Below are 21,078 nucleotides of genomic sequence, written 5' to 3' on the forward strand. Positions count from 1 at the left end.
ATACTGTCGCTTTTCAAAATAACTTTTTATTTCTCAGATTATCAAATGAAATATATTGATGGAATCAGAGGAATCAGTGAAGACACACTGAGATGGTAGGGCTCCAGAATTTTAAATTTGTGAGAAGTATTTTATCATAAACATGCATCAGCTTGTAATTTGGCATCTAGCTGCTGCAGAGGAAGTGTTCCTGTTTTCAGTTAAAGTCATCCTGTGTGAACCCCACAGATCCATGTCCACTGTACAGTCAGACACAAATGCTTGAATCTCAAATGGAAAAATGCATTTTAATACATGATTTGGAGATTCACTATAATTTCCTTGTTTATAATATTAATTAAATCACTGTGGATATCCATTTCCTTTTTTAACAAAAGATTTCTTTATTGTCAAAGCACAAATCAGGTTTTTTTTTCTTGTTTTCTACAAACAAAAACAGAACAGAGATTGAAAAAAGAAAACACATTCCCCCACCATAACCCAGAAATGGGACAATGATCTACATCGATCACAACACAAAATTATTGAAGCATAACTTAGGGTGTATCCACTTTCTTGTGAAACAGTTGTCTGCTTATTGATTGTGTGATCTGAGTAAGTGTGTGTGCTCTTTAAAAAGCAGCTCAGCTGTTCAGAAATCCCTCAAGATGACCTCAGTGACTCATAATGTTGTTTTTGAAAGTTGGTTTCCATGGTGCTGTTTCTATTGGGTGTATCACAGATGGGGATGTCAATGTGTGTTCATTTTCTGGGTAAATATTTTCAAAAGGCTGGGCTATAACAGATGTTCCAGTCATGGAATTGGCTTTCTTAAAATGAGTGAACGGAATGTAATGGCTGCAGAGTGGGGATAAAACTTCAACTTATTATTATGATGTCACTCTCCAACTCCGATGATGTCACACTGCAACGATTATCATGAGAGCACAATCCACAACAGACTCCTGTGTACATTGGACTCATTCACAAACTTAGCCCAAAATACTTTTTATTTGAACGTGCACCCTGGATTTTATGCCAAGCAACTTCACCACACTCCAAACTGTGGTGCACAGCTTGGAAGCCAATCACTGAAACATGTCTTGTGTTTCATCTTGTGATTCTAAGGAGGAAGATGTAAATATGCGAATCACAATCACATCATCTTCGCCTTACTCAAGTTCTATGGCTAAGGTACCAAATGCGACCACAAAGACAAGACTCCTGGTTCACCTATTTGGGGGTGAGGCGTTTCATTTACAGGCTGTGCAAAGGAAAGTCTCAGATGAAGACTAGCCATGTATGAAAGAAGCCCAGGCTAAATATAACCCATGGCCATAAACACATACACTGACAATGAAACATTGCGCAAGAAGAGCAGTTCCTGTATAATGAAAACACACCTTCTATAATCAAACTGAGGCACAATTTACATAAAATGACAGTTGTATATTTAGTTTAAGCCATGTTTATGCAACATGAGAGCTGTGTGCTTGATTTAGGTAACACTTATATAAAAAGAGACTATGAGGTTGGATAATTTGAGAGTTGGGCCTTTGTTCATGAAAGCCATTTTGTCACCCATACATTATGTTGGATTACTCTTATAATGAAAATGCACCTAATATAATCAAGTGTAGCAAAATGTAATTAAAAAAAAAAAAATTATGCTTTGCACATACAATAAGAGAGGGGTTAATTTGATTTGAGCATTATTTTTGTAAAAACAGTAAGGAATTATATATTATGGGAATGGGTATTAATTCATGTAAATATGACATTTAGACACACGTTTATATGATTTTAATTTATGTTATACTCCCACCCCTCACACAGTCTGAAGCATAAATTGTTATGGGAGTGTTCATAAAAGACATTCACATTTTTTTCATTTTGGTGGTAGGGAGGGGCTACATGGTGTTCAAGGATTGTGCTCTGTCAAAATTCACTTCACTGTATGCCCCCCCCCCCACCCACCCCCTTCCCCCCTCCCAAAAAAAAGTAATGTATCCAACTCCATACACAAACCCAACAGTTCTACATACAGTACCCACCCGAATTATTGGAACCCTCAGTGGGTACATTTCACTTTCTTGTTTATCAAATGTTTTCTAACAGAAGATCCATAAAATTAGGCTGAATTGTGACTTGTGTCACAACAATTGAAATCAAAGTTGTTTTTAGAAAAACATTTATTTCTTGATGATGACACTTTATACTTTGAACAATTGTACCTCAGTTAAATGTTAGATTTGTCTCATATTTTCAGTGCAAGGTCATGCTGATAAACAAAAATGTCATTTTTCCATTACCTTTTTAGCTCACCTTTACCAGGCATGCCAACAATTCCGGAGGCCACTATACATGGGCATAGATGTGTAGAATGACCATGCCCAGGAAATGCCCAAACAGTGTGGTGGAACTTGTTTTTAAAGTCACTATAAGTGCACACTCCAGAGTGTGTATGTGTGCTCATTCTGTGAACTGTGTGTAAACACATATGACTAAACAGTTTTTAAAAAAAAATCTGGTTTGTATATTCCACTTTTCTATTGTTGTACACCGCTCAATGCTGTGGCTGACTGAGATCACGTACTGTTTCTGATGCTCTAACAGCACTGCACTGATGTGTGCTTCCTTAAAGGACACCACCAGACAGGGACCCTGGCCTTCAAAACAAAAGCCAAACACAGTATTTTGGAATTAACAAATTTTCAACAAAATAACTATTCCACTTTTGCCTGCTATTGTTGGTGTATTTATTCATTCATTCATTCATTCATTTATTCATTCATGCAATCATTCACTTATAAATTCTCAAGTGGCTGAATATGTGCAAATGAAACGCAGCAATAATTAGTGCAAATGGAAAACATCCCACTCATATCGACCACTAACGTCAACACCAGAGGAGTTTAGCAGGCCTCGGGGCTGGTGGTTATTGTGCTGCCGTGGCCCTGTCCTGAGTGATTGGCCAGATAAGAAGGTGATTATTTCTGCAGAGTGTCAGGAAATAGGTAGGCCGGTGCAGAGGCGTAGCTGTGTGCGCACATCTCAAGAAAAGACCTGGATGAAATGAGTTGACTGGGAGGAAAAAAGGCCGGTTGGCCATACTGTTCATTCGACCTTTATTTTGAGATTCTCGGTGACAATTGAGGGTAGGAACCCTCTTTCTCAATGCACCGAGATTACAAGAGGCATAAGAAGTAAAATAAATAAAAGAGCATAAAAGAGATAATAACAAGCATCAATTAAAGCAGTTACAATCAAAATTGATCAAATCTGAGATCAGGGATCTAAAATGGCCCAGTGATACAATGGAATTCAATTGAAGTCTTTTTTGCAGTTCATTCCAGGTGTGAGGGGCACAGAATTTAAAAGCAATCTTTCCTAGTTCCGAGTTTGAGGAACGTGGAGTGTTAGCCAGTCCTGAGAGCGAGTGTAGTGATTTCCATTTTTCCAGACCAGGAGTGATGACAAATAAAGGGGTAGATTACAAATGAAGGGCTTTATAAATAAATAGAAACCAATGCTGATCTCTCCTTGTGTAAAGTAACTGTAACACTGAACATGCGTTTAAAAAAAGCTGGTCAGGGCTATGTGTGCACTCAGTATATTCAAATTGAAACATCTCTAATATTGAGCTATTTAGCTATTTAGCAGTCCATAAGATAAACTCTACATTAGCAATTAATTATATAATTATATCCAACCCTAGGAAATAGCAATGCAATTTCTTAGTGGCTGGATATAATTGTTTGCACTATGTGGGACAGATAGTGAAGATTGGTATTAGTCTTTCATATTATATGGTTCCCGATCAGAATCTCAACTGTGAGAATATAATCTCTGGTTGAATAACTTCCTGGCAGACTCCAGTGCTAGTGGCACTTTCAGGTCAGATCTGACCAGATCTGATAGAGCCTAAATAAATATACTGAAGGTAATGAAACTTGATACTTTAATTACGAAAACAATTGCCTGTGATTTGCCTTCCCCCAATAGGTACAAATGTGTTTAAAAATACATGTATGTTAGGTTAGGTGTAGTCCTGCCATTGCCCTTGACCAAGGCACTGGCCTCAGGCCTGAAGTTGGTCCCCAGGTGCTGCATTGTAGCTGCCCGCTGCTCCTAAGTAACTAGGATGGATGAAATGCAGTGTACAAATTACTCCCAGGGGGTTCAACAAAGTGTAACTTAACTTTCATAACCGTCTACATCCAATTTACAAACCAGGGCTATGAACCCAGCACAGGGAATCCGAATTTCACAGCCCTGTATGCCCCCCCCCCCCGGAATTTACCGGAACCTGCACACAAAGTTCAGACCAGGGGCTTTACAGGTCTGCTTTCAGAAACACTGGGATCCAAAACTCAAACCAGGAGGATCCTCGCTATAAAGCTTGTGATGTCATTGTAACTGAGGAATAATTCAGGAATCAAGTACTGAGAAACAAAAGAGTGGAAGATTTGGATGGCTAAGTGACAAATGCCACTTGCGAAAGGCCAGTTGTGATATGCGGGCAACTCAACAGTATATGGACATCTGCTGCATACTGACCAGCAACAAACATGCCAGGAAAAAAAATCAATTCACAAAAGCAATCATTGCAAACTCAACTCATACAGGCAATTGTGAAAGAACAGTACTTTGGAAATGACCACACCCGAGAGCAGCAGGACATGTGATAAAATCTTACTAATAATTCAGGGGAAATTATTATTGCTAATGGGTTATTCAGCTTAGGAAAGCTTAGGTTTGCCCTATACAAGCGTATTGAAAGTTCAGATACTGTACATTGAGATAAATGGAGACCTAGTGGTATATATGCTAAAGAGGGGAGGTGTATTGTTTTGAACAGGTGAGATAATGAAGTGGTATCTCGTCTAAAGTGGTATCTCGTCTAAAGGCTCTGTGAGAATACATGTATTCTCACAGACTAAATAATTACCTGGATTCGTGCAATGCTGTGGGTCAGCCAAAATTTACTATGTGGCTCCATGTCTACTGCAGTTTGTTCTAAGGACAATCATCTACAGCCTAATCTGTTTGACCTCAAAAAGTTGGGGTATGTTGATAACCTGATTTCACCCCTCTGATGGCTGAAGTAATGGGACTGTCTGTGTAAATAAAAATCAACACATCAACAGCCGCTGTGCTGAAGATATTCCCCCAGGGAATCAGCATTGGTATCAGGTATCAGCATTGAGTGTCATTTAGCCTGGAGTTGAAGAGGTCACTGGTTGTGTCCAATGCTTGATGTCACTGCTAGTGGATAGTTACATTTGTGAACTCGTATCCTCTGTGTACTGATGGTTAATAATTTACAACCTTGTCTGAAATTATCTGAGGCTAAAAGAGAACTGAAGGAATTCTTCTGTTGTCTGAGATTGTGCTGACCACAGAATTGCTATTTCAGTGAGGGAGGGACTAAAGAGAACATGTTTAAATATATCAATGGCCACACTGCTTTCAGACAAAAGATATTACAATTATGAATGTTTCATATTGATTGGTAATGTAACACAAATTCTAATTCAAAAAGTGTATGCATGGTAATACAGTACATGGTATTACACATTACTCTTGTAATCTTGAATAAAGTGGTTTAATTTTGTCATTCTAACCCATAGGAGTATGTTTTGCTTGCTCAATATGAGTAGGTGTGTTACTTAATGTAACTAATATGTATTACAGGTTTTCTTATAAAAATGTAACATGATATCCAAAAATATTACCTGCTGCAAAAAATAAACTGTGAGCCACAGCAGTACACGTATGCAGAGCTATCGCACTAATAACGTTATTCAGTATGCTAGAATGCCATATTACTAGCTGGGACACTATTGTTGTACACTAGTGCAAAGACATTAATTTGTCATAAGACTGCATTACAGAAAGCATTCCTCACAGCAGTATGCGTGCTGTTACAGTGGCTATACTGCAGCCCTTGTGTGTCTTGGTTGATAAGTGCCATAGGGGACTGGCCTAAACCAGGGGACTGCCTGAAGTCTTGACGTGTCAGTTTGTCTTGACAAATTGAGTAGTGCCCACGTTGGACCCCTCACCGTGTAGCTGTCAGATGAAAGCTAGAAGGTTCTGCTGGAATCAGGCTAGCCGCCCCCCTGCACAAAGATGTCATTATTTCCAGCTCAGTCGGCGCTGGAGTGAGGAGGGTGGATACGGCTCAGTGACATAAACCATAAAGTGAGTCAGTGGAAACTCACGCCTCGCCAACAGCATGCCGCTTCAGCCGATGAGCTGGGACCAGCACTGAGGGACTCAGCCCTACCGGAGATGGGGGGATGAGAGCTCTGTGGGGATCTGGGGATGAGAGCTCTGTGGAGATGGGGGGATGAGAGCTCTGTGGGGATGTGGGGATGTGTTGTCTCTGGAGATGTGGGGATGACAGCTCTGTGGAGATGGGGGGATGAGAGCTCTGTGGAGATGGGGGGATGAGAGCTCTGTGGAGATGGGTGGATGTGTGCTCTGTGGAGATGGGTGGATGTGTGCTCTGTGGAGATGGGTGGATGTGTGCTCTGTGGAGATGGGTGGATGTGTGCTCTGTGGAGATGGGTGGGTGTGTGCTCTGTGGAGATGGGTGGATGTGTGCTCTGTGGAGATGGGTGGATGTGTGCTCTGTGGAGATGGGTGGTTGTGTGCTCTGTGGAGATGGGTGGATGTGTGCTCTGTGGAGATGGGTGGATGTGTGCTCTGTGGAGATGGGGGGATGTGCACTCTGTGGAGATGAGGGATGAGAGCTCTGTGGAGATGGGGGGATAAGAGCTCAGCGAGGATGGGGGATGAGAGCTCTGTGGAGATGGGGGATGAGAACTCAGTGGAGATGGGGGATGAAGGAATTTTGTGGGAGAATAATCCACAACTTTCAGGGCACTGCAGTTCTGCTGCAGTTTAATTCCACAGAATTAATAAAGATAAGCCTATTTAACCATTTGTCTGCTGTCTGCAAAAAAAGTATCCCACATTCTAGTGGGTTATTTGAATGCATAAAATTCAACATACTGTTTTCAATTTTAAAAAATGTTTTGATCATTTCCAGGATTTTTTGTATTATAGTATTGCACTGTGTCTATTTTCTATCTATCAGCTATTGTCAACAACGAGTGTAACTATCTCCCAATTGTATCGCTCTGTTCTGTTGTGTTTTTTTGTTTTTGGTTTTTTTGCTTGTAAGTCTGTCAGAAACAGATCTGAGGCCATAGATCACATGCCAAAAAACAACTCTCTGAGGGCATTTAATCTGAATGATTATTCGTAGTTGTTTATAATGGGTTTCCTGACATAAAGGGAGCGCTGTAAAATTATCCATTTATTTTAACGGTAACAAAACATCTCAGTTCAGAACAAACGTGATATTGTGCCTTAAGCGTGACTGATGTGACCTACCCCCACAGTGACTGTGAGTAATGAGCATTTGACCTTTTATTATTAATTGCAGCCAGATTTGAGAACATACACGACTATTTTACCATATGAGGCTAAATAATATTATCAGTTTTAATATATTAATATATCTATTTGTCTACCGTGTACCGATATCTAATTTCCTTCATCTTTAAATGTCTGAGTGGCCATACATTGTTTAGAGAATACATTCTAAATTTATGACACGCATAAATGAGGTTATATTGGAAACATTTTTCATGACTAAGGCGCATGTTTTGGACGTTCTCCAACTCTAGGACCGTGCAGTTGAGGGCACTTAAGAGTGAGCGTCGATTAGGGACGCTCTTCCTGTACAACTCACAGCTCCCGCACACCCCCTCCCACCTCTGCGACCGTTTTTTTTCTGAATCAAAAGCTCCACCCCCACTAAACTTATTCCAGTTCCAATATGGGAACTCCCTCTCCTTAATGTGCATGGGATAGAGTGTAGAAAACGAGAAGCGGAGAGAGGAAGAGAAGCAAGAGTTGAGCCTCCATGAGAATTACGAGCTGCTTGTGTGTTGTTCGGATGTACAACAGCATGCTGTGGTTTTAACACAAACTGCGGATACCTCGTACACATCCAAGCATTTCAGTTTTTGCGTTGGCAATTAAATTGCACAAACATTACAGGACAGCGAGTGAACGCAGCAACAGAGATGGGATACAATAGGCATCTTTCGAAAACTTCGCTGTACTTATCCCGCTGCAGAATCGGCGCGTCTCTCCATGTACTATTCGCGGTTCTCCCAACATTGTGCGCAGCTTTCAATCTGGATGTAGACAACCCTACGGTTTACAGCGGACCTAGCGGGAGCCACTTCGGTTATTCTGTGGAGTTTTACCTGACCGATTCTACAAGGTGAGCGATCATCTCTGCTCTATCCGGCGCATGAGTTTTTTCAGTTTTCTTTCTGCCCCAATACACTGTTGACAAGTACGTGCATTTGCACGTAGGTCATACATTTTATACGAACGATCAATTCAAACAGTGGGCAATGGCTGTTATACCAGTCATTGCCAGGTAATTTAATTGGTCTAATTAATTGATTCGCTTAATCCAACAATTGTCAGTTTAGCAACCTATAGAAAGAGCATATGTTAATATCTACAGAATACCTAAAATTGAAATTATTAAATAAGTTTATGAACGTTGATTAACAAACAGTTTTGTTGAATCACACAGGTTCTTATGATCCGTTATGCCTTGTAAAACAATGATTTGCGATTTTAGCTGCCACTTCGATTGTTTTATATTTGCCAATTAATAATTTTCTAACTGACAATAATATCGAACTAGATTATGGGTATCTTCATTCTAGAGTACATTTTCCTGTTATCTGGTTTATTGGAATGGCAGCAACTCGTTGAAAAGTTCCAGTGAACATTAACCACATGAGTAACCAACATTTGTCTAATCATGTAGGCTAATCCGCACTCGTTGTTTAATATCCAAGCGATATTTTTGGTTTCTTTCCGCTTTAAAAATAACTAATTTAGCTTTCAACATACAATATACGGAAGCTACAGGAACTACTTTAGCGATTTGATTTACGCTCTCTTACCTAGCCATGATGTAGACCAATGGAGAGCTCATTTTCAAATCTCAATACTCAAACTGGGGACTTGTTTTAAGGCGGAAACTTTTGATAATGCAAACACTTTTCTTTAAAAAAATAATAATAATAAAGTCAGTCGTTGTCACTGGGCACGTATTTGCATCACTGCATTGCAGTAATTTTGATGCTGCCTTGGTATTTGGCCAGCTGCGTTCTATCCGGGCGCGCAGTAGGGAACTCTCCTGTCTCCGCTTCCTCCCTACGAGCCGCGAACCCCAGAGGTACCTATAATCTGTTTGGGGTTCCCAAGCCTGCTCATGCGATGTACATCTCGGAGCAGAACGAACCGCTGTCTAATAGAAGGTTCAAATAACAGACTTATGGCGTAGTTAAAGGATTTAGGATGTTCATTTTCCGCGTTTTCCACAGCTCCAGACTGTTTACAGAAACAGCTTGAAAAGTGAGGATCTGAATCACGCTGCTTCCAAGCTACGTGAATTTTAATCAGTTGGTGGCCTTTTGTTTTCTGAAAAAATAAAGGCTGTGGCAACGAAGCTTTTCGTCTATTGAGAGAGATACCCAGAGTTGTCCTCCTTAATAGAATTTGCATGAAGTTCTTGATCCATATGAATCTACAATAACAATAATAATAGTAATAATAATGAGTAAGTGTAGGTGGTCGGTTGTGGCTTTTATAGTACATAACATAAGTTAATATATAAAAACAAACGAGGACTGGCATTTCTGTGGCTGAACTAGTGACCGTAACCTACTTCTGCCTGGTCTGTAATTTATTATTAGCTCATAGGTCAAAGTCTGACCCTTGCCTCTCGGTACCGTTTAATTTCACAAGGGGTAGCTTTTTTTGATCTTTTTTAATAAGGTGTCTCCTGCCATCTCTTGCTGACTCAGCGGAGTGTGTCCGAGCTCTGTTGTCTGTTAGGGGCTGAAGCTGGAGGGCTGTCTTGTCACATGCGTTGACCCTGCTGCTGTTCCTTGAGCCAATAGGAGCGCTCTGTAAGGATTCAGCTGCAGGCTTCGGGTCTCAGACCAGGCACTGCTTCGGTGTGTTTCTGAACGGATGCAGGTCCAATCTGTATGTGTCACATCTGTGCATTCCTGACCTGATGTTAGGTCTGTTCTGTGAGATACTGTCTGTCACACATTTGTATGTGTTGATTGACAGCTGTTAATGCCTGACTAAGATGAAGGGAATATTGACAAAATGGTCAATGCTGTGCTGTTGTACCATTCTGTTGCTGAAAGAGAAAGAGATTGAATAATTCCATTTAAATTCGGTCCTCTAATGTGAATGCTGCCCTGGTGTGACTCAGACCCTGTAGCTGTGTTTGTGTTTATGCCCCACCGTGCACACACACACACGCACACACGCACACACACACGCACGTGCACACCCACACACAGAGACACACCCACGCACACACATGCTATCCATCTAGCGCTTATGAAACATGAAACTGCTGATGTACAGGCAGTACTGATGCCATAAGCACTGCAGTTTTTCCTTTCTCTTAAAAGGAGACCAGGCAGCCCGCCCCTCTGTTCTTATTTTTGTCCTTGCTCAGACAGGTAGAAAGCAGTGAGCATAACAGACAGAGAAGTCATCGCAGCTGAGATGGTCCTATGGTGAGGGAGTGGAACCCTCACTATTAAGGGACTTGTGTACTGCTAAAGAGCTGCCTTACAAGCAATGCCACACATCATGCCTGTACTGTCTTAAGCTTTGTGTTGCATTTCAAAATACACAGTAAAATGTTCTGTGTTATATCGACTCGTGCAGAGTACGTATGGTCCGTTTTGGACTCTGTTGGAGTTGAATTAACGCTGGACATTTTACTGTGTATAATTGCTTATTCATTCATTTGTCATTCATTAATTTTCATACATACTAGGCACGTGTTATGATTAGAATATTTATAGTTGTGAAATGATCAGTGAGTTTTAATAACAAGCAGAACTTTCCCACCCGGAGGGGGAAGTAATAAATGACTAATTCAGCGGGTCTTATCCCGCCAGCGTATGTCCTGTAGGAAATGAGGAATATCCGACGGTCAGCTGTCATCTATGCTCCGTAAGTTGCCAGGAAGGCCTAGCTCGAAAACACAAAATGCGCTTGCCAGAAGAACTCGCAACCAGTTATGCTAAGGCCATGTCTGTGTTAAACTTTCCACATGTGTCCTGTAAACATAGTCATTGCCAATTTTTTTTTTTTTGTCACCACAAAATAAAATTCTGTGTGTTAATTTAACTCTAACAGAGTTTGAATGAGTCTGAGAGGGGTCATATGTGCTCTCATCAGAGTAAAATGTCCTTGGCCAGAGAGGATTGAACATTTTAGTTTTGTTCCTCATTGCTCTGTACAGAAGTAAACTAAATCTGATGGGCTGTGAGTTCCTGTGAACTAAATTGGATGGGCTGTGAGTTCCTGCCTGTGGAGAATGGGTTGTCCACATCAAATTGAATTATCGTCAGACTGACCACCATGGTGGTTCCCTTGAAGAAGATAGGGGCAAATGTTGGGTCAAATGATGCCCCTAGCAAGCTGACCTCAGAAGTCAATGTTCACATTCAAGTTATTTATATTTGTTACTGATGTGCTTTATGTTTGAGGTCACGCTCTCAGGCATTTCTGTACTAACAGTAACTTCTGCTATGCAAATGATGAGGGCAGGACCGTGAGATCATTTTTATAGATCTTTGATTCAGTACATTTTCTGTGACTATCTGGAACTCCAGGCTTAAAATTTTGTTTTTGTACTACTATTGAAGAAGCTGGGTTTAATTTTGTGTTACCTTTCATGAGGTACGGTGGAGATGCCAATTTTAAGCACAGCCATTAAAGAAAACTTTCCGGAAAAAAAAAACTTTACAGCGTTGGAGATATGAACCGCGAAATTCGGAATGACACAGCTGTGTGTCAGGGCCCTCATAATTGTATTGGGCGATGGTTATTTATGATCCTATCCACAAAGGCCCCTCTGTGAGGAGCCCCGTAAGAGCAAACCTGCCCTGGTTATCGCGTTACAGAAGCATCAGAGCCGCGCGCGTGTCCGACGCTCTCCTTGGCGGGCCGCACCTGATGAGTCAGCGCGAGGCCCCCGCCGCTCGCGCGCCTCACCGTTACGACCCTGATTCGCTGGCGAGGTCGGGGCGGAGAGGGCGGAGGTTTGGGGGTCGGGTCGCAGGCTCGGTGTCCCGCTTCCAGTGACGTCACCGAAGAGCTTGGGAGGGCAGCTTCGGTAGCGCTCCTGTTACACTCCTGTTACACGCGCGCGCGGCCTGGGAAGGTCGGGTTTGTTGGGAAAGCGCAGCCCCGCGCGGCTCCGTTAACGGCCTCGCCGCGACGGATCGCGGATGCCGCGGTCACCCTCGATCGGTTCTGCGATACATTTGCTCAACTGGCCCCACTTCTGAGGGTCACTGTTAAGCCAATATTTGGTGAGGGCTTAGCAGCATTTTTAAAGAGAGGTTAACAGAAACATTTACTTGCGCTGTCTCTTTATTCATGACACACAAGGCTGCTGGGCAGTTGGTGTTTTTTCTAATTAATATGACCAATCTATATATTTTTTTTTAAAAACCAGGAAAGCTTTCCTGTAGTTTGTCAGAGGCAGGAGGGCAATGTTATCCAAGGTCAGAAGTTAGGAAACTATTAAAATATTGACTTTTTGCTCCTTTGGAAAGCTCCATTGCTCTATCCCCCCTCTGCAGTTCTCTCCAGCGGCAGGAGACAATGATGCCCCTTGTACGCCGGCAAAATCGTACGTATTTGTTTTTGGGCTTTTCGAAACGAGCCGTGCGACGGAGGCGTTTTTATCTCTCTCGCGCGGGGTTAGCGCGGTGCGAGGGGCGGAAGTCACGCTGTGGATCCGCGTGCAGTCCTTCGAACGCTGTCTGGTTTTGTGCTTTTCCGCCTCCGCGGCGAAGGGGGCGGGCCGATCGCGAGATTCGGCGGGAAGAGGAGCGCTGCCGCCGGCCGGGCCGCCGGCCACGTGGGGGCGCCTCGCCTCAGCGCCGGCAGGCCGAGGGACGCCCTTCTGCGCCGCTCCGCTGCGTAAATTAGGGGAATTAAATCACCGGTGGCCTTCATTTCGGGTTTGTTCTGTCATGGCTGGGTAGAATGCGCCAGTTGTGCAGATGGTAATGTCTCCATCCACTCACCGAGTATTGGAATGACTGACGTCAGCAGACCTGTTTGAGAGACAAAGGGAGATTTTGATGCTGAGAGCGCGGATGGACGCAGTGGACTGTGGGCGAAAGCGCAGCCGATTGCTTTAGTGTAAAGAGCGAAAACTCTGTTTGGAGCCTTGCTCTCTTAAGCTGAGCACTGCCCTCTTAAGCTGAGCACTGCCCTCTTAAACTGAGCACTGCCCTCTTAAGCTGAGCACTGCCCTCTTAAGCTGAGCACTGCCCTCTTAAACTGAGCACTGCCCTCTTAAACTGAGCACTGCCCTCTTAAACTGAGCACTGCCCTCTTAAACTGAGCACTGCCCTCTTAAACTGAGCACTGCCCTCTTAAACTGAGCACTGCCCTCTTAAACTGAGCACTGCTCTCTTAAACTAAGCACTGCTCTCTTAAGCTGAGTACTGCTCTCTTAAGCTGAGCACTGCCCTCTTAAACTGAGCACTGATTTTAGACTACTGAGCAGACGGCTATGATGTCTCCATTCAGCTATGCGCATCGTGATGAAAATCCACCCGTGAACGAAAATGTGTTACAGCGTAAAATGGTGATGACATCATGCAGCTGGGCAGCATGGTAAGGTCTCGCTGTCTTTGTGGGTGTGGGAATTAGGAGTGGTGGGTGGTGGTGGGGGGGGGGGGGGTCGTATAGGGGGCAGATGGGTAATTGCTGTGTTTTATTTTTATTTAAGCAGGAATTTGGGGTAGAGTGCTCTGCCTGTGTCTGCGGGTTCCGCCTCTGCAGCCGTGTAACGGGTGAAAACGACACCCCAACTGTTCACTTCACTCAGGAAGCCGAGGCGTGCCACAGGGGTCCCGCAAATCAGAGGAAACAGGCCCAGGCGCTGCCTAAAAACAGGCCGTTACCTGAGCTGTGAGTGGGGCCACATTTAAAACTGACGGTGGCGCGCAGTGATGTAGGAACCCCGACTACTCCGGGATTCCGCATTGCGAAGCAGCTCATAGGTGATTGGCCGGCTTTAAAGGCGCTGAAAATTTATATTTTGCTTCTTGCGCCTGGGGGTTCCGCCGTTGGCCGAAGCGGGGTTGCTCACAAAGGGGCCGCTGATTTCGGAGTCCGTTTGGGACACAGGCACGCGGCGTTCTTGCATAACGGAGATGCTGCCGCGAGATTCGAGTTTCCGAAAAAGAGCTGTTTTAAAGACAAGCCCTTATTTGTGTGCCCCCGTCCTCAGTACACGTCTGGGACCATGTAAATAAGTTGCCTTTGCTAAAGGGTGTTTTTTTTTAAGGAAATGGCTCATTTATTTCAAAAGGAAGGTTGCACGCTATCTTTGCTCCTTAATTTATCAGATTTACAAGGGTTTTAAACCCTGACTTAGGCGGTTGGTTCCCTTCAACTAAAGGAGCAAAGAAAGTATTTTTTATTTTTGAATGTTTATCCACCTCGTTAATAGTTGGGTGTTTGTCTTCTGATTTACAGAAAGGAAAAAAGTTAAATAATAATTGTGTGAGATATAGCTTTGCTGTATAAATAGGGGGTGGGGAATCGATACAACTGTGGTGAAGAAAAAGTGATGGCTATACCTGACAAGAAGGTGGAAATGTTGTTTGCACCATTAAACTTGTTTGTGGCTGTGCAAAGCAATGTGTTGGTCTCTGTTTTCCCCAAGAGTCCACTTCATTGTTCTGCACCTGTGAAATTAGTTTGATACATGTGAACTACTTCTTCTTAGATGTAGCTTTTAGACTTGGCTAAGTTTTTCAGTGACTTTAGAGAGGATGTGATTGGTGAGTGCTGAGTGCTTCGCCAGACCTTGACGTGCGGCGGCGACGTGGGCTCCAGCGGCGTTAGCGGAAGCGGACGACGGGGGAGGGAGCGCGGAGCGGCGGGTAAAAGGGTTCTGCGTGCGCGCGGCCGTTTGCCCCGCCGGCGGCTCAGCCGGGCCGTGGGAGGGGCACGGTGGAGAGGGGGGGGGGCGTAAACACACCGTGTGGTGGTCCCCGCGGGGCCCTCCGCCGAGCCGAAAATCCGCTGACCGCCTGCGCAGAAAAGCCCGATCCTGTTCAAGGCCCAGGAAGAGCCGAGAGGCGCACAGCCCTCAAACGACCCCCTCCGTCCCACTACAGAATTATGCTTGGGACAGCCGGTTTTACTGGGCAAGTGGCGTATAACTCAAGACTCCGATAATAAACCAACAAAAAGGAGAATATACCTAAAACAAATTGATGCAGAGCAGAAATAAGAGCAAAATAATGATGTAAAAATAAGAGCAGAAAAAACATGGGTGAAAATGAAAACTTGCACACTGCTACCTGAAAAGGAAGTGTGTGTGTGTGTGTGTGTGTGTGTGTGTGTGTGTGTGTATGTGTGTGATGAAACTGACCCGGGTGCGTGTGTTTCAGTATGAGGAGCTGTCAGCAACAAGCAGCTGTTTTAGATGCTGGGTTCTGTATTGCAGCAGGACCTGGATTCTGAATGGGCTGCAGTGTGGAGTAATCGGTAGGGAGCTGGGCTTGTAACTTGAGTTACGGTACTTAGCCTGAGTTTCTTCAGTAAAATATTTTAAATAAGCGAGTTTCTATGAAAAACATAACCTGTTTGAGCTCTGGATAAGGCAGCCCGGTGTAATGCATATGTAATGGAGGTTCATGACATGTTATTTTGACAGTCTTTCCACCTCATTGTTCAATATCTCTGTTTATACAACGCTGCACACAAGACTTGGCCCAGAGCAATGCTTGTGTTTAGTACAATGCCAACACCATTGTGATTTCAGTTATCAAGTGTGTGTGAGATAGAGAGAGAGAGAGAAAGAGGGAGGCATTCTGTCACTTCAGAATTCTCTTTGACATGAACTGGTGGAGTGGAGACTGAAAATTCAGCCGACTTATACATTCATGTATGATTTTTTAGTAAACAAAATGTTCTTTCCAAGCCTGACAGACTGAGAAATAATCAGAATGAGCATGTGACCAGAGGCTCGGAGAGAGTTAATAAAGAATTATGGTTAATATATCAGTGGCATTATTCCTCCTGAGGGAGATGGGGTCCTACCTGTTTTTCACCATTAAATATTGCAGTATACACCATAGAACTGTGATGGTTGGAGGCTAATCACACGCAAGGCTAAAATAATGGGGTGGAAATGCACTTTCTGTTTGCTTTGGCCGTGATTTTTTGCTCGCTATGTTGCTGTCATCCATGAGGGATTGGGGGAAGGGATCCTCGCGCTGTTTGCCACAGCTTAAGCTGTGTTTGCCGAGGAACACTCCAGTTTGCACCTGGTCTAGCGAGTGTTGTTTATTGGCTGGAAACAGACAAACCTCCTGCTACAGTGGTTGGAGGTCCCAAGTAAGACGCATGTTTCAGCCAGTTTGCTTCCTATGGGAGGAAATGCTTGTGTGGTGACAAACGCAGGTCTTGGAATAGCATTTGTTTATCCAATCAACCTTTATAGGAGAAAAATTAGTTTTCTGTTTCTCTGTTTGTATGTAATAGGATGTTGTCATAGCAATGCAGGGAGTCAATTTCTGACTCAGTCATTCCGTTGTTTAGTGGCTGCTGCATTTCGTTTTAGCTGTGTTCAGTATCTGCTGTGCTTAGTGACTGCTGTGTTTAGTAGCTGTGTTTAGTAACTTATGATTTCAGTAGCTGCTCTGTTTATTGTTTGTTGTATTTAGTAGCTGCTATGTTTTGTTGCTTTTCTATTTACCAGGTGGTGTGCTTAGTGCTTGTGTTTGGTTGCTGCTGTCTTAGTTATTGTGTCCAGTAGCATGTTTAGTAGCTGCACTGTTTGTCAGATGTTGTGTTTAGCAGCTGTGTTTTGTAGCTACACTGTTTATCAGATATTGTGTTTAGTAGTTACTGTATTTAGTTGTTTCTCAGTTTATCCGAGGTTGTGTTTAGTTGCTGCTCTGTTTATGGGGTGTTGTGTTTAGTCGTTGGGTTTCATAGCTGCTGTGTTTAGTTTTTAGAGCGTGACTCCCAGAGTGGGATTTGAACCCACTCAGCCCTCTGCTCTGGAGCCTGTGGTCTGTGACCGAAATGTTCCTCCTGCCCCACTGCATTCCCAGCTGCACACCCCTGGCTCCATTCCCGATGTTGCGCTTCCTGATCTGGACACCCCCAGCTGCTCTAGTCGCTTGAGACTGTGCTAATGGTGGTGCTGCTGTTGCCCAGCTGATGATCGGGCTCTTTTACTGCGGGAGCCGTCAGTCGAATGTCGGCCGGGTGTGTGCGTTGCTCCCAAGATGCAACAAACAAGCCATCTCTTATCTGTGAGAAGGGAGGAAGGGCGATGGAGGGTGGCGATATCACCTGCTCTGTGTTCAGAGTGGTTCCTAAATTCTGCCGTTGGAGCAGAGGGGGTCACTGGGTTCCCTCTGACTCAGCAGAGTTCTGATGATCTCATTAGCCTGCAGAGTTCAGCAGAGATTACCTGCTAATGTGCCTCAGAAGTGAGAAGCCTTGTATCACAGCCAGGGTGGTCGTATGAACGCAGATGGTGCTTAAAGCTGGAGCCGGGTGAGGGGAATTGTGATTTCACGCCGCTGAAGAGCCACATGTGGTTTCGGCACGCTTTATGCAATTATGACAACATTGGAGTGACATAAGAATGACAGCTGGGAAGAAGACGTCACGTTACATTCCACTGCAGTGACTTCACAGGAGTTCTTTCGAACATGAGAACATTTGTGTTCGTATTCGAGTCTCAGGAATACAACATCAATAAGTGTAAACTTTACAGAACAAACTAGCAATTACCATTGTAAACACCTAGCCTCCTTTTACATGGCTATACCTATCACATTATTATCTCAAAAGGAAATCCCAAAAGGAAAGAGGATATCTAAAGTGGGTCAAGGGAGCAATGATGCAGTTTGAAGTAATGGGTCTTCAGTCTACGTTGAAAGATGGATTACGGTCCTGACTGCAGTGGGAAACTCATTCTACCGCCGGGGGGCCTGAACAGACAGGTGACGTGACCTGGAAGTGTAGGCATGCAGTGACACAAGGGACATAACTTTGCAGAGGTCTGGCTGTTGCGTAGGGTCCTTCCATCCATTATCCAGATTTATCAGGTTCTCGGGAGGCTGGAACCTATCCCAGCACCCATTGGGCGAGAGGCAGGAATACACTCTGGACAAGTCACTAACCCATCGCAGGGTATACACAACATTCACTCACAGAGTTGTATCCATAGCCGATTTCTCCAGTTGGCCTGACCTGCATGTCTTTGGACTGTGGGACGAAACCGGAGTACCCGGTATGAACCCACTCAGACACGGGGAGAGAGCGTGCAGACTCCACACAGAAAGCCCCCGCCCCCCCACCCGGGATTGTTGCTGTGATGCAACAGCGCTACATACTGCACCACCATGCCGCACCTTTGATGATCTTTTGAGGATATAATGGAGCTATGCCTTTAGCTGCTCCATAGGCTAGCGCCAAGGTTTTGAATGAAACCTAAGCCAAGATTTGTGTCGAAGCAAGGGGGAAATGGAGGGAAGTGACATTGTGGAGGTGTTTGCAAACATATCCCTTTCATCTTGGAGGTCCACAAATGCTTAAAATTGGTTTGAGAGATCAGAGAAAGTCACTTCCAGATCTGTTAGGTACCCGCTGTGGGACTCCCTTTTGAGAAAACCTGTTGGGCATATTTATTTCTGTTGATGTTGCTCACTTGCAGTTGCATCAAAGACACTGTCCTTTGGGTCCTTATGTCTGTCTACCATTTGAGAAATTTACAATCAGCAAAAGATCTGAACATTTTAGCACGTCAAATTGCTGATTTAACCCTTGAAATTGTGTTTCTACTATTTAGCAGCCAATGAGACCACAATGCCTTACCCATGATCCTTTTTTGTTCTTGTTCTGCCACCCCTAGATTCAGCAATGGATCTTGCTAAAGGAGTAGCAGCCAAACCTTGTGCACTTGCTTCACACTCATTCTAGTAAGAAGTACTGAGGCCCAACTGCTGGGGTGTAGTCAAGGCCAAACCATCTCACTGTTTAGCCATTCTGCACTGTGCAAGGAAATGTAACACCTATTGTAATTACCCTTGATGTGCTCTCCTGCAGGTCGACTCAGTGTCTGGTGTCATCAGCATAATCCCCTCACCTCAGTTTTTCAGGGAACATGTGTTTACCATTTGGATAATTATACTTGTATGACTTACTGCACGTTAACTAAGGTAATTTCAGCACATTTTTCAAGAACCGCAAACACGGTCAAATAGTGCTAGCCCACAGACATTTTTCGCATGAGTAAGGATTTGAACTCCGAAGCCAGTTTTGCTTGGATTCGACAGGTCGTATCTATGCTGGGCTGCACAAAGGACCTAGTGGCCGGGTAGGCTAATCTTGCACAGATAACTGTGCGAAACAGGCTTCAGTAGTTAGTAACTATACTGGAACTGTACTTCTTTCATTTGGACCATAAGGCAGACCACTAAACCATTACATTACATTACATTCATTTGGCAGACGCTTTTATCCAAAGCGACGTACAAAAAGTGCATTTCATGGTCATAGACAACTGCTAACACAGGTTCAGTAAGGTACAATACTTATTTTGTACAACTAGTTCTAGCCAAGAACACAGTTCACACAGTGAACACTATACTGACCTAACCTCTACAAAACAAACTAGGCAGAAGAATAAGCTGCAGTATTAGGACAAATACAAATTACGGAAAAGTGCTGGGATGGGGCAACATGTAACAAGTGACATGAAAGGGGGGGGGGGGGTTTAAAGAGTGAAATATACAGTGTGGTGGTGGTTAGTCTAGGTATAGTCTGAAGAGATGAGTCTTCAGGCCACGGCGGAAGATGGGTAGTGAGGGGGTGGTTCGGAGAGGGACGGGGAGTTCGTTCCACCACTGGGGGGCTAGGGTGGAGAAGCTCTGTGATCCCTTTGGGCTCAGCTGGATATGACACCTGAGAACCACCTTACTACCTTAGTCAGCCTTTGACCCTTTAACTGGCACACTTAGGCACACCCTTCAGAAAGCTTTGTTGAGCAGACCACTGAAGGGTTAAATGTAAGTCATTCTGCTACCTCTGAAAGGGAAGGAGTGGGCTCAGACGGTTTGGTAGGGTGAAGTGCCGGTAACTGCTAATCTTTCCTTACTTCAGCTACTCCAGATCACTATCTAGATGGAATATTGTTCCGCTAAACTGTTTCCAGTTGGCTGATTAAAGCCTTTCCCCTTCACGCACGGCTGAAACTCTGCCCAAATTGGAACGGGATCCATTGTATTAAAGTATCAAGATAAGTTCAGCTGCTCTGGCTACAGGTGAATAGGCCATATTGTGCTTATATTTTGTCAACAGAGGGTTAGCAACTGAGTTTTCGTAGGCATAACTTTGCATTCCATAGCACCAGTGTTCAGTTTGACATTAGTTTTTGACTTTTCGGGTCATAGTTTCTGGGTCACATTAGTTTATTGTCGTAAAATTAATTTGAAACCGAGCATCAATTCTGACAGGATGGCCGAAGTTTAGTATAGTTTTTGTGGTAATACAGAGAAAACAGAAAGGGTATGACAATGATAACATTCCCACAATGAACATGGAAAATGTGCAAGCTCACCAGCTACTGTGATGTGGGCAGATGCCTCCAAGTTGACTGCAGCCCTTGGGTTCGATGACATTGCACAACATCCCAATGCAATACAATAGAAGGCACATGCAGTCCTTATTAAAGTGATTTAATGCCTTGTGGGTTTTAGAAGCTGTGTGAAGAGGCCACATTTTCAGCTCTGGAGATTTGCCTGTTGTGAGTATTTGTGGTGAGGTACTCCAGGAGAAAGAGAGAGAGAGGGATTCGCAAGGGGGGGGGGGGTGGTTGGGTGTTGGGGGGAGTGGGCCTGAAGCTGCGCCTGGCCTGACATGAAGATATCCCCCCTCGCTGTCCAGACATCC

General features: G+C 44.0%; 1 protein-coding gene across 1 annotated transcript in view; it reads left to right on the forward strand.

The window, feature by feature from the left end:
- The first annotated feature begins 7,833 nt into the window (after positions 1-7,833).
- Positions 7,834-21,078, forward strand: part of LOC135237476 (integrin alpha-5-like) — a 51,502-nt gene continuing 38,257 nt past the window's right edge. The window contains exon 1 of the mRNA XM_064304632.1: positions 7,834-8,287. Coding sequence (XP_064160702.1) covers positions 8,085-8,287 — 203 coding nt within the window. The 5' untranslated portion in view covers positions 7,834-8,084. The remainder of the gene's footprint in view (positions 8,288-21,078) is intronic.

Source organism: Anguilla rostrata, chromosome 13 (assembly GCF_018555375.3).
Source record: "Anguilla rostrata isolate EN2019 chromosome 13, ASM1855537v3, whole genome shotgun sequence".
In the NCBI taxonomy this organism is placed as follows: domain Eukaryota; kingdom Metazoa; phylum Chordata; class Actinopteri; order Anguilliformes; family Anguillidae; genus Anguilla; species Anguilla rostrata.